The following is a 17,569-nucleotide window of genomic DNA, read 5'->3' as shown; positions in this document are numbered from 1 at the left end:
CACACACAAGTAAGAGCTTGTCTTCAACGTATGACTGCACACAAATGAAAGAGAAACAAACTTCAGCATGAGAGATTGGGGAAATTTTTATTGTTGAGCAATTATATGACTCCTGCTCAGAGAAACATTTGGACACAAAGGACCCACAGTAGCAAGTGGCACACCTCTTATCGGCATGATTACTCATTCTCACAAGTCACAAATGTCTCATGTGTCCCCACAGAAATCATTATGACATGGTCACAGAAATCACAACAACTGCAAAATAACACTACTGTCAACACTGACAACTTGTTACTTATCAACTGGTACCTGAGTGGGTCATTTAAATGGATAGAAACAGCAGACAGTGGCATTGACAGTGTCTGTACCACATCAACAGACCCCGGCTATACAGAAGGAGGTGAGGAGATGTGGGGAAACAGGAAACAGCTGACCTTGTTGCACAATAATGTTGATTTGACTTGGATAACACATGTATGCCTACTGTACTTTTGTGCTTGAAACGGTCCTTTCTCACAATTAATGATATTTTAGACCATCTGTAGGAAACATGCTTTATGGGGGGGAGAATAAAACAGTTATACGTTATGAAGAGTTTGTATCTGTGTAGTATTGAAGCCTTTTGTTTATGAGACATTCTGTAATTCTGTAAAGAAAACGGTTCGTTTTCTGATCCTTCAAAGTGAGATCTCCAGGTTGAACCTTGTGTACAGTTTGTCTGTCTGTGTGTGCGAGTCTGTGTCTCCCATCACATTAGATCAACAGCATGAGTTCATCGACTGTCACAAACATATCACTATCTTCAATCTTTTCTCTAAATATATATATAATTTTATTTACAGACACAAAAATAGGCGTATTTAAGTATTTACAAAAGAGTTTATGTTACATATGTATATGTGTATTGTATATGCCTGTATGTGTATCCTTGGAGAGAACTGATTATTGTGGTAATGTCTGGATATGACTAACCCCACACTGGAAGTACAGTTTGGGCTCGAACTACAGTTCACTGCCTCCAGCACCAGTAACTTGGAATCACTCATTTGGAAAAAAACAATCAGTGAGAGAAATTAACTTACAAAATTCAGAACAATTAAGACGTTAATGTTTTGTCATGCTGGGTCAAATACCTCAAGAAAACACATAATACATCAAGACCAAAGTCACGATGTCAAGTCACAAAACTACAGAAATTGTCGACGGTGAAGCACTAAAAGAAACAAGAATAGATTCAAAAGTATCACATAGTGATTTATATTGATGCAAATATTGCAATCAATTGCGATCCCTCATTTTCTTACAGCATTCTGGTTGGTTAATGGAGAATATATGATTTATAAGACACAACAAATAAACATCAGTTTTGTGTTAACATAGGACTGCCTTTAGGCTGGGTTATATTGAAGATGTTTTTTTTTTTCCAATTTAGCCTTACAGTTCAGCTAGTGTTTGGAGAACAGCAGTTGGCTGTGAGCCCAACAGATTACCATAACACTGGTCAAGTAAGCAGCCAGGCTTTGCCTTACGACTGTCATAGATGGCACATGTTTACTAAACACAAAAAGGTTGAGAGGTTGTAGACAGTGGCGAGTACACAGCCAACAGTTTCACAAAACACATCACTGAGTTCACGGGAGTGCATGGGCCATCAGATAAAAACAGATCATCACATACATAAACATGTCTGAAATGTACTAACACTAACATAATCCATAAACTGTCTGCGAGATGTGAATGATGAATGTGAAATGTATGCCATCCTTTATAACATTGATCATTGTTATCATCATATGCACACGTGCATGCACACACAAGCACAAGCATACACACAAGCACACACGCGCATACAAATGTGTGTTTGTGTGCGTGTGTGTGTACAAGCACACACACACACACACACACACACACACACACGCACACTTACATACACAAGCTTTGCAAGTCATGTGTGGTACTCTTTCTGCCAGCTTGCTTTTTAGCATGGCTATACCCTACCAGCCATTGTTATCATCGGCATGCGGGTCCCAGAGTGTCCTGTTGTGACCTCTGGGTGACCTTCTGGCTGACCTTCTACAGCCTGCGGTCAGACCAGCACCATCACAAGTCAATGATATCACTGCTCACGCTCGCTGAGTCATCCTGGCGGCTGACCTTTAAAAACTGCTTGCCGGCCGAGCTGTCCAGTTCCGAGCCGGTTCTGTCCAAATCAGGGGTCAGGAAAGGTCGCGTGTCCTCGCCGGCTGGGGTGAGGCGGTCCAGGCTATTGCAGGACGGACGCAGCGACACGGGGCAGGACAGTGATGAGGGCACCTGCTGCTCCACTACCCAGCGTGGGCCCTGGTGCGTGGGGGTCGGCGGCGCTGTGACCTGCCTGCTGGGCACGGCACTGTCCACTACGCGGTCCAGCGCCTCGGAGGACTCGGTGAGCACCGTGCCGCTGCTGTCCGACAGCGTGAGCTGGGGGTCACTGTTGCGGCGCAGCCAGGGTCCCGGCGAGGGTGGCTCTGGGGAGGGCGAGGGCGACGGTGGCCGCAGCGGTCGGAAGAGACTGCCCCCGTGCAGCAGGTGCTCGCGGTGCAGCGCCTCGTCGATGCTGCGGCTCAGGTCGATGGGCGAGGGCGGGCGCAGGTCGAAGTCGCAGAGCGACACGGACGACTCCTTGTCGCGGTCCAAGCTGGAGCTGAGCGAGCGGGCAGGGGTGCGGGTCAGAGCCTGCAGCCGCAGCAGTGACCCTCCTCCGGATCCCTGCTGCCGGGAGCAGTTGCTGTCCTTGGGCTCGCGGTTGCGGATCAGGCTCTTGCTGATGTCGGCGCCAGAGCGCTCCTGTCCGGCCCAGTTGTTCGGGAGCTCGCCGGCCGCCGCTCCTCCACTTGACCCGCCCGCCCCGTTGGCTCCCGCCCCTGCGCTCTCCGACTTCCTCCCCGGACGCCCTTTGAGGCTTTGCACGATCTTCGCCCAGCACGTGTGCGGGTGGGAGATGGCCGCCGTCTGGCAGGGGGAGGAGATCTCGCCGGCGCCGCCGTTCGCTCCGGCCCCTCCCGCCGCCCCTGCGGTAGACCCCATTGCCCCTCCGTGGGGCCTCCAGAACAGCCAGGACGCTATGAGCAGCAGGCAGAAGGCCCAGGCCAGCTCCAGCATCCGCGCCCAGAACATGTTGAGCCACCAGACCCAGCTGAAGTGCCGCCAGTCGCCCAGCATGCCGTAGATCCACAAGCAGGCGTGTATGTGCAGCAGGCAGCACAGCGCCCCCAGCAGGGAGCACACCGCCAGCACGCGGCCCAGCGCGCGCCACAGCCACCGCCCGCCCGCCTTGCCCCTCTGCTGCTCCTCCTGTCGGGCGCACGCCAGCCGCGGCAGCACCAGGCACAGGAAGCCCAGGCAGAGCAGCAGGCCCGCCAGCAGGGTGAGGCTCTGCAGCACCATGGGCACGGCGGGCGAGAGCGCCGGCGACAGCAGGTCGCCCGCCAGCAGCAGCGTGCACTGCAGCACGGCCAGCACGGCCAGCAGGGGCGGCCGCAGCAGCGTCGGCGGCACCAGCTCCAGCTCCAGCCCGGCGCCGCTCACCACCAGCGCCGCCAGCGCCGCCTGCGCCCACAGCAGCAGCGGCAGCGGCAGAGTGACCAGCGCCGCCACGGCGGCCCGCGGCAGCAGCCGCCGCGAGCCGTACGGGTCCAGGAGGAAGTGGGCGCCGCGCATCGCCCCCACCAGGAGCAGGAACCCGTTGGAGAGCACCAGGGCCCCCCGCGACGGGCAGCTGGCGGCCGGGGACAGCGCCAGGCCCAGGGCGCCCCCTGCGGCCAGGAGAAGGAAGAGCGCGGCCGAGCCGAACACGTGGAGCTCCCAGGCGAAGGAGAGCGTGCGGCTCAGGTCGGCCCAGTCCAGAGACGTGCCGTTGGGGCCGAGGGGCTCGTCCATCACCTCACGGCTCTTAGGGACCACGCAGCCCTTGGTCCCCTCCACGCACGGGGCTACCGAGGAGGAGGTTGAGGGGCTGGGGCGCCACACAGGGGGAGGGATGAGCGCCATCGAGCTGGAGCCGTTCCTCTTCTTCCCATCTCTGCCCACAGCTCCAGGTCCAGGAGTGGTGGGAATGGGACTGGATGGAGAGATCACTCCTGCAGACAGAGAAAGAGAGAGAGACGTAAGTTCCCATCACAAGGTAGGCTGGGTGAACCCAGCCTGATCTGACGGCGATTTCTTTTTTCGCCCTGCAGCTCAGGCTGGAAACCTGGGCATCTTTTTCTGCTGCTTCCGTTACAATTTTGATGGGACCAATCACAAGCTGGCTTGTCCACCTGGCGTGCTATTGGCAGGTTTAAAACGATGACGATAGCGGGAGAGCCTGGAGTTTTTGCGTCGCTCTGCAAACGTCACCCGGTTCGTTGGTCAGATTGGTGAATGACTATCCAATTGCGTACAGAGTCCTTTGAACTATGCCCGTTGATCACGCCTCTTGTGCAGTAGAAAATACATAGCGGACTCCCCAGACCAATGTTCAATCTTAAAATATTGAGCTTAGTCTGGTGAAAGACTAATCACAAGGGACAAATTGAGCAAAAGCACTACCTACTTCTCGCCAGTAGGTGGAGAAACTAAACCTTTTTAGTGTGGCATGGTCAGGCATCTAAACGACCTCTGGAGAACTTCAGTGCCAGTTAAATCTGATTTACGGAATCTCATAATCAGGGGATAGCAGAGATGGATCACAATTAAGAAAATATTGCTGATGATAAAGTAGTGTAAGTGGATAGCTAAACTTTTCCGTAAGTGGTAAACATATTCAATGTGAATGTAAATTGAGTACAATGTTCAACTTGAGTACAATGTTCAATGATCAATGTTATCAAGGTTCACTATAAACATCACTGCACTGATGACATGCAGCATGTCTTCTCCATACATTACACATTAACTACCACTGACACTACCATAATCTATAACGACTGTAAACAACCTGTCAAAAATCTCCACATACCCAGCACCTTCAGAACACAAATGTACTCAATATCAATATCACTAACAAGCTTCCATGAGGGAACTCCAGAAGGAACGGATATTATGTAGATTTAAAGACAAATTGAAGGCTAATGTATGTGTGTATCTGTATAAGTATGCTTGTATGTGTGTGTGTGTGTGTGTGTGTGTGTGTCTTTGTGCTTGCATTTATATTCATGACTGTGTGCTTAAAGTTCACATCTTATGTAACGCCCTAGCAGCAGGGGTCGGATTCAACCTGTAGTGTTTCCAAGACAACAGAACAGATTATGCTGCACACTCAGAGCCCCTCTAAGGCACACACTCACGAGCCCTCCACATTACAGGAGTACTAGAGGAGCCTGTGAGGACACACACCTTTCTGCCCTCATAAAGGAGGTCCTGTCCTGTGACTGTGTAAAACCAACACAGAGTATGGCCAGATAACACACTCCACCTTATCCTGCCTTTGTGCTCTCTTTCTCTCTCTCTCTCTCTCTCTCTCTCTCTCTCTCTCTCTCTCTCTCTCTCTCTCTCTCTCCCACACTCTCACACACACACACCATTATATAACTGGTCTCTTCACTTTCACTGACTGAGATATAAAGTATAGATGAAGCTAATATTTGTGAATCAAAACATTACCTGACCTCAACAGTGCCATGGGCAAGGTCAAAGATTTGCATTGTACTTATAATGACTGAGAGAGAGCAGACACACAGAGGCACACACACACAGGCACACACACACACATACACATGCACGGCCACACGCACGGCTGCACACACACACGCACACACACACACACACAAGCATGCACACACGCAAGCACGCACACGCACACACAGTTCCACTAATAAAAAGAGACTTTACGTGTTTATATGACATCTCTTTTCATATTTCATTCTAGGTATTTCCATTAAGAAATCAATATTGTGAAGCCACAGGAGAGGACACCAAACCAAAGTAATATGAAATGTGGTGGAACATTGCAGGCAAAAACAGTAGCAGATGTAGACACTTACACAAGCAAGTAAACACACACAAACATGTTCGTGTTTGTGGCAAGGAAAACTGTTGAAGCATAACAGATTTTTTTTTATTCCGTATGAACACAGTATAGCTATCCTGAATGCTACACAGACAGAGAACTTAAGTCCCTCACAGATCTTTTTTGAGCTATAAGACTCAGACATACTCCAGATGTGCTCCTCAGATTTCACAGTGAGGGCAATTCACAGACATACACACAGACACACACACACACACTTCGTTCTTTATGTCTACACACATGCTCACCCACCCACCCATATGCACATACCTTTCACACACACCCAGACCCACTAGATGAACGCACCACCATGCACATGTCAAACACACCCACCACACATCCACCTCTACCCACATGCATGCGCACACACACACACACACACACACACACACACACACACACACACACACACACACACACTTAGTGAGAGAGAGAGAGAGACACATATGGCAGCTATAGACATAAAAGCGATCAGCTGTAACCACAGACACAAATGCAAACACACACGCACACATACACACGCACACACACACACACACACACACACACACACACACACATTGCTTGTGCAGGAACTCAACCCAGCAGTAGTTGCTCAAGAGGGCTTTTGAGCGACTCACCAACCACTATGGCCAGCTTTCTTTTTCCCATCCCTTCTCTCCAACCCATCTGCTTTTCATTTATCTGCCTCTCTTTCTCTCTCTCCCTCCCTCCTTCTCTCTCTTTCTTTCTCTACCTCCCTCTCTTTCCCTACCTCTCTCTCGCTTTCTTTCCCTACCTCTCTCTCGCTCTCTTTCCCTACCTCTCTCTTTCTCTCCCTACCTCTCTCTCTCCCTCTCTCTCATTACCTCTCTCTCTCTCCCTCTCTCTCCCTACCTCTCCCTCTTTTTCCCTCTCTCTCCTTACCTCTCTCTCTCCATACCCCTCCTTTCCTCTACCTTCCGTTCTGACATACAATCTCCCAAAGCGTTTTATTTCCGTCCTTCCCGGCTCTTTCATCCCTTATTTCTTCATCTCATCCACCTCTGTTCTCCTCTCTCATCTCTCCCCCCTGGCACAGTCCCATTCCTGGCTGCTGATTGTACATCACTGTACATTGCACACAGACATACACACACACACCTTACACACACACACACACAGACACACACATTGACAAAGAGGAAGAGATGAATAAACTGAGATGATAGAGAGAGAGAAACCCACACAGATTCTAGTTAAGAAAGGGCATTTTGGCCGTATAAATGTCACAATATCCCGGGTTGTTTTTGCAATAGTTCCACATTCAACATGTTTATGGTTAGCTATTAAAATATGTATGTTACATACAATAGTTAGGTAGTTAGTTAGAAGACTAAAGTACGCAAACAAAATACTAAAATGTAAAGAAACCCACAGTTAGTGCAACCTTGTACTCAAATATCAAATCCTCAGCCCAGATTTGCATGACTAAAAGCACATTCTTAGCCTAGGCTACCTTTTGCGAAACACTACACACGCTTCTCTACTTTAGACCGAAATCAAACATAACATGACGTCACTTGTCTACCATGTCCAGACACCTTCAAAATACCACGATCATGACCTAACTGACCAAACACAGCTATCAGGTGTGAAGATACTTTGGTGCTCAACTGTAAACTCAGGCCTAAGCACTAAAAAAAGGCAACGAGTTTCTTCCATAAAAATGGAAAGCATTTGGAAATGGTATCATAGCATTCTTTTTTATTCACATTTTACAAAGTGTCCCAACTTTTTCGGAATTCGGGTTGTACCACACCCATGAACCGATTGATCAAGCACAATTATCGTGTGTAAAGACACTTAAATTTTAGGGATTCTGCTACTTGGGTGTGGTGTTGTGTTTATTGACATGTGTAGTGTTTCGAAACATTGGGCCCTGCTTTCAAAATTGTGCTAAAGCAATTGAAAAACAATGCAATGCACTGCTTTAAGATCAGTGAGAGCACGTATTAGGAAAGGGTCACCCTGTAGGGCACAGTTCCATGGAAAGCATTTCAAAAGCTGTGCATGTTAATGCCATTTTTAGGCAATAAAACATCCAGTGGTTGGGCCCCAGCCATGGGGCACCTGCACTGAATGCTGGCGACCCAGATCCCACCCCGATTCTCGCTTCCTGTCATTCTCCACTGTCCTGTCTCATTAAAGGCATAAAAAGCCCAAAAAAATATACTTTTAAAAAAAAATCCAGTAGTTGAGTGCATACCTTAAAAAGGTAATTTATGTAATTTTCTATATGTAATTTTCCATGTACTGGAATAACTTTCCATACCAGGCACTATGATGCTTGACACCCCCCTTACCCACCACAATGCACATGCACACCCAATACACTACAACCATGTCCTCACTCAAACATTCCTGACACACACAGTCTTACCTGTCCTGGTCCGTTTCCCATTTCCAGTGGTTAAGGTTAGGTTAGGAAATGTAAGACGTATGATATGAGTCCTATTAACTGTTGGTCCTCTGGGCACGGCCTCCTTGGCTAGATGACTGGTGGTTGCTGTAAAGGTATCCTTCAGTGTTGTGCTGTCAGCCCGCTGACCAGTGGGACTGGAAGTGGGCAGCTGGGGAGTGGCAGTGCTGGTCAGGGCAGGAGTTGCCCCAACTGGAGCATTTGTGCTTCCTGCTGACTGGGTTCGATGAGTGCTATTCCTTAACCCTGTGTCAGCAGCTGTGAAAGGGTAATGTACAGTGATGCCCAAAGGAGAACACTCTACATGCATTGCAGCTATTAAAACAACAAAAACAGAACAAAAAACACATTTGTAATGGGATCTGGGAAATCCCATCACATGGTGAAATCAAAAATCCTTGATTACTGTTCCGTTTCAACCCTCTCTGGTGAAATGACTCCAACTTAAGATTCTGATACCATCCTAGCACATCCTGGATACTGTCCCCTAGCAACATCTTGGATACCATGTTGCCAGGATATATCAGAATCTTAAGTTGGTGAAATTTCACCATGTGATGGGTTTTCCCAGATCACATCACATTTGCTATTCTCATATCTGACTTACCTGGTTGAAACCCCGCAGTGCTAACTGCTGTTGTTGTCACTGCAGCAGTTGAACTCTCCCAGTCACTCGGGGAGTCTGTGGGTGGTGGAGATGTCTTAGCTGGTCTGCCTGGTGTGGGGACGGGCCGCAGTATGATGCTAGCAGTGGGTCGGGGCTGCGCCTCCGCCATTTTGGTCAGTGTGGTGCTAGTGCTTGTTAGCTTCCTAGGTGGGAGTGGGCTTATGGTCACAGTGACTGGTAAACCGTCCGGCGTCGTCTTGGAAACTGGAATGTCCTGATCACTTGATCCAGCCGGCGGCGAGGCTCCTTCTGTGGGCGATTGGATTGGTCCCTCGGTGACCACCGGTTCCAACTTCGCGGACACCTGAGTGGTACTGTGGACTGCACTCTGACTGGACTCAGTTAGTCCAACTGCCTCCTCCCTGAGTGATGATGATCCTGGTGTCCAAGGCTCAGTGGCAGGATGGAGACTTGAGGAGAGTCCACCTCTGGCTCCCGTGGACAAAGGTCCAGCTGAACTGGAAGCCAGTATGGTCTTTGTGTGAGACACATCTGTGTCTGCACCTCCTATAGGTCCACCATTTTGCTGGAGCAACTGAGTTCCTACAAATAGAGAGTCTTTATCCACAGACTCTGGGGAAGCTGTGCCCTTCATTGTCTGTGACTCAGTCTGTCTCCGAGTGGAGTGTTTGAATGGCACATGTGTCAGCCCAATGGCATGTGTGGAAAGCACGGCCTGTTGCGTGGGTTTGAGGGGTTCTGTGCCTAGGGCCGGGGCTTGGGAGGGTCTTAAGGAATCCTGTGCCACTATTGGCCACATAAGGGCCAACAGCATGGAAAAACTCAGAAGGGACGTCATGGCAACCGCTGGCCCCTGAGGTGCTTCTCTGAGCAAAGTTCTGATAAGCTCCTCTCTGACAGGCCTTAGTTCAAATGGCTCCTATCAATCCATTTTTCTGAGGCCTGTAAAAACACAAAAGACGTAGATGTTTAGATATGTGCAAAACAAAGTACACACAAACATGCACTCAAACATACACATACATGTACTTACACACACATAAAAGACATAGAGTCACCTTTGAGGACACTAAATAAAAGTGACTGAGAAAGGGGAAGACTCCAGGCGATAACTGAAAATCTGGGTCACAGAGTGTGCTGTGTGTGTGTGTGTGAGAGTGAGTGAGTCAGTAAGTGTGTGTGTGTGTGTGTGTGTGAGAGAGAGAGAGAGAGAGAGAGAGAGTGTGTGTGTGTGTGTGTGTGTGTGTGAATGTGTGATTGTGTGTGTGTGTGTGTGTGTGAGGTCTATTCTTCCTTCCTCCTGTTCATATTTGTTTGAGAAAACCTTCTCGGTCCTGAATAACTGTCTGGGTTGTGAGGTATAGCAGCTCAGCTGTCTACATAAGGTAACATGTGAAGATGTAACACATTGTTTGTTTGAAATTATTCCGTTGGTGATGCATGTAGTAGCCGAGTGGTAATCGGGAGAATCAGGAGAATTCCCGGTCAGCCGGTAACATTTTGAGGCCAGGCTGATTACTGTGAGCTTAAAAAGGGCATGTTATCGCTGTTGAGTTCTTTGCTGCACCCTCCAGCAACCTGGACGGTGTGACTGCAGCCCCTCAACCTCACTCCCCACAGCCCCAGTAACAACTATGATGACCTGACATGATGCAGGTATACGAGATGGCTACAAGATGGCTACAGACTACTGAATATTGTAGATGAGCGACCGTGAAATGTTTAGGTATTTCGGATTTCCCCGGCTAAAAAAGGAATCAGGCCACACCACCCGCTCCCTTGGAGAGGGGGCCACTGGAGCTTGAAATCTCCCGACAATGTGTAGTGCCCCACTCTGCCCCTGGATGAATGTGTGGGTTGTACATATGTATATAAATATGCAAGTACAAGGGTGAGGGAGGTTGTATGTGTGTGTGTGTGTGTGTGTGTGTTGGGATGAGTCAGCTTCTTCAGAAACCGCTGACCAACAGCCTACTGTAGGTCTAGTGTTGAAATATAGCTGAATATAGTGTTGAATATAGCCAAAATTTCCCTCGGGATCAATAAAGTATCTATCTATCTATCTATCTATCTATCCGCAAGCCTCCAAAACGGCAAATGCTAACCTTAACTCAGAAACAAATCACTTGTAGGAATTATCATCACACTAAAATATATTACTCAGTGTGTGTGTGTGTGTGTGTGTGTGTGTGTGTGTGTGCCAGCCAGGACAGCAGCCATAACAGTAAGTGTCTCACCACCAGTGCATGTTACAGTACTGAAAACAGCCAAGCTGCTTCCACTGGGTACCATAACAGTGTCTGCTTCTAATTCTGATCAAGTGACATGGAAAATCATGCATGATTAATTCAACGCTAAAGTGCAGGTGACTCCTGTTTAAGACGTGCCTTCAGTGGCAGAGGAGACAACCTGTTAAGGCACATTTCAAATGTTTAATACACACATCTTCTCAAGAGACAGTCTAGAGGATGCCATTTTAACACATACATACATGCCCAAATAATTGCATTGCATGTCATTTTGACAGAAAGCATGCAGTGGATTTAATGCACCACTAGTATGGTATATAGAGATAGCAATAATTTACTAAATGTTCCCAAAATAAATGTTGTGTGCGAGTGAGGAAGTAGAACTGAAAACTTCTGCTGTGTGTGTGTATGTGTGTCTTTGTGTGTGTGTGTGTGTGTGTGTGTGTGTGTGTGTGTGTGTGTGTGTGTGTGTGTGTGTGTGTGTGTGTGTGTGTATGCACGTTTTGTTTGAGATTTGCGAGAGAAAATAGTGACCTGCCCTCTGAGTCAGCATAGCATGAACATGTTTCAAATAGTCAACACACTCACACACACACACTTTACAAACTTGCACAATTGAAAAACCATCATATAACACACATATAATCCCTTTCCTCCCTCTCTGTATTGCGACTCTAAGCTCTTTAACATGAGTTCCATTGTCTAGACAGAAAATTAGTGCAGACGTGTAGGCTATGACATCACGTCCATGCCAGCGAGAGGGGCAGGGCAGTGGGGGAAGAGAAGGAGCGTGGAAGCACTGACACACTACTGACACACACACACACACACACAGGCAGGGTTGAGGGGGGAAAGTGAGAGGGTGGAAGCACTGACACACGCTCTGCCTTAGGCATGTCAGTGACATCACCCACCCCCACTGGGTGATTTAAAGCAGCTGTTGGCATCCCAGTCATCAGTCACCTAGCACCCTCCCAACGTTGCCCAATAAAGCAAGTCATTCAACTACCACCCCCCACCCACCCCCGCCACAACATCCTGCATCTGTCTGACTCAGAGCACACTGATCCATCCTCGTTCTGGATATCATCTTTCTGATTGGGTATGGAAGACGAGCCGGGCATGCTGGTCCTGGATCAGGATGGCAGCTTATTAGCAGAGAGACTGCAGAGCCTCTGAGTCATCTAGTCCAGACCACAGTTCAGAGTACAGTTGTAGGATCCACACCACACCCACTGAACAAACACATTAAGGACTGACCCAAGCACACACGTGAAGCCGGTTACACACATTACACCCACTCTAACGGCAACTCTCCCCACAGGGGACCCGCTGGCGAAACTAATCTAGTTAAGGCACATCCTGTGGAATTGCACGGTCGCTGTAACCTTGTGTCTGTCTGTGTGCTCTGTGCTGTCAACAAAGATGCACAGCTGATGTTTCAGGAGCTGGCTTTCATGTAATATATACACTTCTTTTAAAACGAAGGTGTTAGAAGCAACTCAAACAGTGTTGTCCCTATCTGGACATAGAGATGTGTTAAAAAAACAACACAAGTTGTATTATTTTCAACACATTAGTTTTAAGAGTGTAGAGCATGATTTGTGCCTAGGCTTAATTCCCCTTTTTTATCCCTTCTTTTTGCTCTTTATACATTTCCTTATTCCCTGCTCCCTCTCTGTGTTTATACTGTGTTACCTCCCATCACTCCTTCTCTACCTTTCTCTTGGTGCCATCTCTCCTTCCCTCCATAACTAGTTCCTTTGCTCCCCCTGTTCACTTTCTCTTTCCCAGCATCCTCTCTCTTCTGATTCTGCGTATCTCTGCATGTACCTTTTCCCCAGTAGTCCAACGTCTCACTTTAACGAGATAAGCGTCATGGAAGATTTACACAGATTGGAGAGAGATCACGCAAAAACAAAGATGCCAACAGAGATAAACTGAGCAACTGACTGAAAACAGATAAGGCCTGAGCGATGTGTTTTGGAGGAAGAGGAGAGAGAGAAGGAATGAGGGCCAAAAGAGGAAATGTTTCAGGCAAGAGGTAGAAACCTTTCCTGGCAGAGGCAGCCACTTTCCATTGTCTGAAAGAGAAAGAGAAAGAGTGGGAGAGAGAGAGAGAGAGAGAGAGAGAGCAAAAGAGAAAGAGAGAGAAAGAGTTCTAAAGAGAGCATGAATGTGTTTTTGAAAGCATGTGTGTGTGTGTTTCTGTGTGAGTGCAGGCTATATCATGCTTTCAACATGACACAGAGGGCAGTTAGGCTGGGTATTTATATCCAGTGATCTGTCCTCCGGGGCAGAAAGTCCATCTCTCACAATCCCTCCATTATTCTGACACACACACTCTCACACACACACTCAAACACACACGCATACATACATACACACATGTACACACACACACACACACACACACACACACACACGTGCACACACACACACACACACACACACACACACACACACGTGCACACGCACACTCAAATATACATATACACGTACATACACACACACATACACATACACACACACACACACACAATAGAAAAGCACACTCATAGACGTACATCTGTATGCTAAAATTAGATAACCCCAAAACACCATGACAGAAGCATGGTATAAGCAGAAACAGTGGCAAGTCAAATAAAATTCATCCCTCATAAACACAACTGTGCGCAAGCACACATGTCTTTTACGAGGACCCCTCCCCATGTGAAATGAGAAGAAGAGCCCCAGTGGTCTCAGCCTAAAGCTGAAGTCGGCAGAATTTTCACGTTTTGAAAGAAATGCTTGTTCGCTCTCACATACTTCTCACACACACACACACACACACACACACACACACACACTCTCTCTCTCTCTCCTCTCGCTCTCTCTCTCTCACACGCACACACACACACACACACTTGCATATTTTGCCAGATTCTACCTAGTCAGACATTTCCGTTAATTTTGGGGAGTGTTTCCAGGAAGAGACAGAGGCCTGATTGTAGACAGAAGGATTTCAGCTTCTTCCCTCCCCTCCTGCTCTAGACCTGTGTGTGGGGGACAAACCCAGATTTGGGCAGACTGGATGAAAATGATTACATCTTTCAGGAATGCAAATATGTCAAACATACTGGAGTAGTAGTGCACTGGATGACTAGTATGTTGACAATTTCTCACAGAATCGTATGATAGGCTGTAACATCTGGCCCTCTCTCTCCCTCTCTTTCCCTCTATCCCCCTCTCGCTTTACCTCTATCTCCCTCTCTCTTTCCTTCTCTTTCCCTCTCTCTTTTGCTCTAGCTTCCTCTCTTTCTTCCCTCTTGTGGCACTACATCTATGCCAGGGAGTATGAGGCGTCATCATGTCTGTTCCACCTCTGCATCAGATGTCCTTCCACCTGTCCCTGTCCTCTACTCCTCTCTTTCATCTCTCTCTCTCTCTCCTCACACATCTCATCCCTGCTACTAGGGAGAGTCAGGACAGAAGTCAAAGGGCAAATAATGAGTGAAAGATGTGAAGTATTTAAACACTTCTCACACACTAATAAGTACACTTAAATAAATATGCTGTCCAGGGTCACCCACGGGTCACCAAGCCTGCATGGGGTGAGGTATGGGACACAACACTATGGTGAAAAGTAGTAAACCTTAGAAGATCTGAATTCTATATGGCAATATTTTCATAGTAAGACCCCCCCCCCCCAAAAAAAAAAGTGAAATCCATACATGTCCATGTAACTTTTGCAATGCCTCAAGTTTTCTAGCTCATGTATCAAATTCAACTAATAAGCCAATATCAACTTGTTGTCAGTTCAGTTTTGAATAATGTTGCAATGCTCCAATAGGTATGATATCTTAATAGACTATTTGATTGAGGAAAGCTTGCAGGCAAGTATAGCTACCGGTATATATCATCTCAGGATGTATGTGTTTAGTCTGCTGTTAGTAGCCTACGGACTGTGTGATGAAACATTGATGCGGATTTGCAGTGTGAAATCAAAATAAACCTTGATGCTTTGCTCCTTGGAGCTACCGTACGCAACCTTGTTGCTCAAACATGCACATGGCAGGTTGTATGTTGAGATCAGAGGCATTCTCCATCCCAAACCCCAACGCGCTCTTTCTTTCTAATAAAACTACAGCATACAGCCGTTTCTCAGGCAACAGTTTTGTTTTGCTTGACGTCTTCACGTCTTAATCTGATTTAAACACGTTGCATCTTGATTCTACAAGAAAATTACGAAATCTCATTCAGTGGTTGGCGCCGTGACAGATGCGCCAGCAGTAAACACCAGTAGCTTTTGCGGTGTTTTTGAAGCCTTATAAGATCCAGAAAGCGAACTGGCTGGTACATCCACCCCACCATTCCAACGGTCCTTACTAATGAGAAACAGGTGTACCCAGATTCTCCAGGAGATCTGACCCCAACACCCAACTGAGAGTCGTTGGGTAACGCCTGTAAATTCACTCAAACGCGCACATACACAGAGAGTGAGTCCATAAAATTCCCAGTCTGTCTCAATAAAAACCTCACCAGTAGTAGGCTACACGTGCCAGTGGGATAAAGGCATCCTCATTAACCTCGCGTTACAATCTCACTAAAGTTGTTTTTTTCTCTCTCACTCACCGCCTGTACCACTAAATAGATAACATTTGCTTAAATGTTAGGCCACCGTTTTCCTCTTAGAAGCTCTCAATTGAAAAGGACGGCAAAGTTTTCTCAATGCACCTAAGCCTATGGACCACTGGGCAGCCTCACAAGACATCCTTAACGAGAGAGTGTAGGCTAAACGTTATAAAGCGAAGTCAGCCAGTGTATTACCCCAAGGTGCCACTACCATTGGAATAAGGACCGGAACGGGTTGACTTTTATAGTCAATGCTATCGGTTAATCATATCACAATGAGGTTATAGGCTATTGCATTTTGTTAGTCTATTATACGCGTGCCATACATCTTCGTCATACAGGTTACTCTCCTTACGTCACTACTGTACACACGCACAGACATAAAATCCGTCGACCAAGTAGCATCCGTACAATGCACATTTCAGGAATTCTCATAGTAATTGGTAATCGAGATGGAGGGCCTCGTTTAGATCTTACCTGCAGTGCTGGCCGTGTTAGGTTCCACTGCGGCGGCTGCGTCAGCCTGACACTCGACCTCCTATCACAACAGCGCTACGTATCTTGACTGTATTTTTGTTTCTGTGGCCGTGTAACGGAGAGGCCGATATAACCGTTGGAACTATACACCGTATTCCCTCATCGCTTCTCCCTCCCTGTGCGATAGACATAGCTTGCTTTCAAATGTACGCCCCTTTCACCATACGCTCTCCCTACTTCTCCCTCCACACCTACACCCTCCCCTCATGCGCGCTCACTCTCTCCCTCGTTCTCTCTCTCCCTCCCGCTCTGGCTCACATGCATATCAACATGATCGCCCCCAACCTTGCACTGTATGGTTAGAATTACACAGCGAGGGACAATAACATTCCACTGCTTGTCACTTAAAGTCATTCCGTTGTTATTTATTAGTAGCCTAGCCTAACGCAATTGCCACGGGACAAAAAATGTCCGCTATTCACTATTTGGGATATACACTAGCAGTGGCCAGGAGCAGCTCTGAATGACTTACAGTTTGTTCTCAACTGTGAGAGACTGAGCTTGGATGGGAAGGTCTGCCTAATATTGTTTTGGCTTGTGCGTAAACGTGGCTTTGCCATAGACTGTCGGTGCGTCTGTCAAGGCATGGCATGGCATGGCTTGCTCCCCAAACTTGTTTCCCTTGTCCTAGCTGCACCTACTAAACACACACACACACACACACACTTGGCAAGTGCATCCAAATGTCCAACTGAACTAGACACATAAAAAAAAGCAAATCATGAAGAAACCATGTGAATTCCCTTATTTACATTTACTCATATTAGGCTGACATGGAAAATTGAGTGAAAATAGACAGTGTTACCTGACAACACAAATGTCCTCCATTTATCCTGCAAATGCATGATCATCAAAGGGATTATTTTCAGGAACAAATCTGGTAAAGCTTTTATTATATTGTGCACAACAATCCAATCAATCAGTCAAACAACGTCATTCTCCTTAATGTAACCACCATACAATGGAATTTCATTAGGCAACTTTTTTTTAATGGATGTCCTCCTCTATACTATTTTGAATATTGTATTGTAAATCTTTAATTGTGATTTGTTTCATGGTGACATTTTTTA

General features: G+C 47.2%; 1 protein-coding gene across 1 annotated transcript; it reads right to left on the bottom strand.

Annotated features, from left to right (window-relative positions):
• Positions 1-70: 70 nt before the first annotated feature.
• Positions 71-16,647, bottom strand: LOC143102457 (uncharacterized). Its single transcript, XM_076266040.1, has 4 exons — positions 16,440-16,647; positions 9,079-10,041; positions 8,433-8,729; positions 71-4,121 (listed from the first exon to the last, which is right to left on the bottom strand). Exons 2-4 carry the CDS (start codon positions 9,935-9,937, stop codon positions 2,104-2,106), a joined length of 3,174 nt encoding a protein of 1,057 aa, XP_076122155.1. The 5' UTR covers positions 9,938-10,041; positions 16,440-16,647; the 3' UTR covers positions 71-2,103.
• Between the last annotated feature and the right edge of the window lie 922 nt (positions 16,648-17,569).

This window comes from Alosa pseudoharengus, unplaced genomic scaffold (assembly GCF_046254945.1).
Source record: "Alosa pseudoharengus isolate Yale_2024_CS ecotype anadromous, Long Island Sound unplaced genomic scaffold, YU_APseudo_1.1 YU_APseudo_1.1_scf_4, whole genome shotgun sequence".
NCBI classification, from domain to species: Eukaryota; Metazoa; Chordata; class Actinopteri; order Clupeiformes; family Clupeidae; genus Alosa; species Alosa pseudoharengus.
The sequence above is the reverse complement of the archived record's forward strand: the minus strand, read 5'-3'. Positions and strand labels throughout refer to the sequence as shown.

Bases quoted from the DNA above. Each gene is read 5' to 3' on its own strand.
- LOC143102457 (XM_076266040.1), bottom strand. From the start codon at position 9,937: ATGACGTCCCTTCTGAGTTTTTCCATGCTGTTGGCCCTTATGTGGCCA. The intron at 8,730-9,078 runs GTAAGTCAGATA...ACCCTTTCACAG, and splicing joins CACTGCGGGGTTTCAACCAG to CTGCTGACACAGGGTTAAGG. The intron at 4,122-8,432 runs GTAAGACTGTGT...CTCTGTCTGCAG, and splicing joins TGGGAAACGGACCAGGACAG to GAGTGATCTCTCCATCCAGT.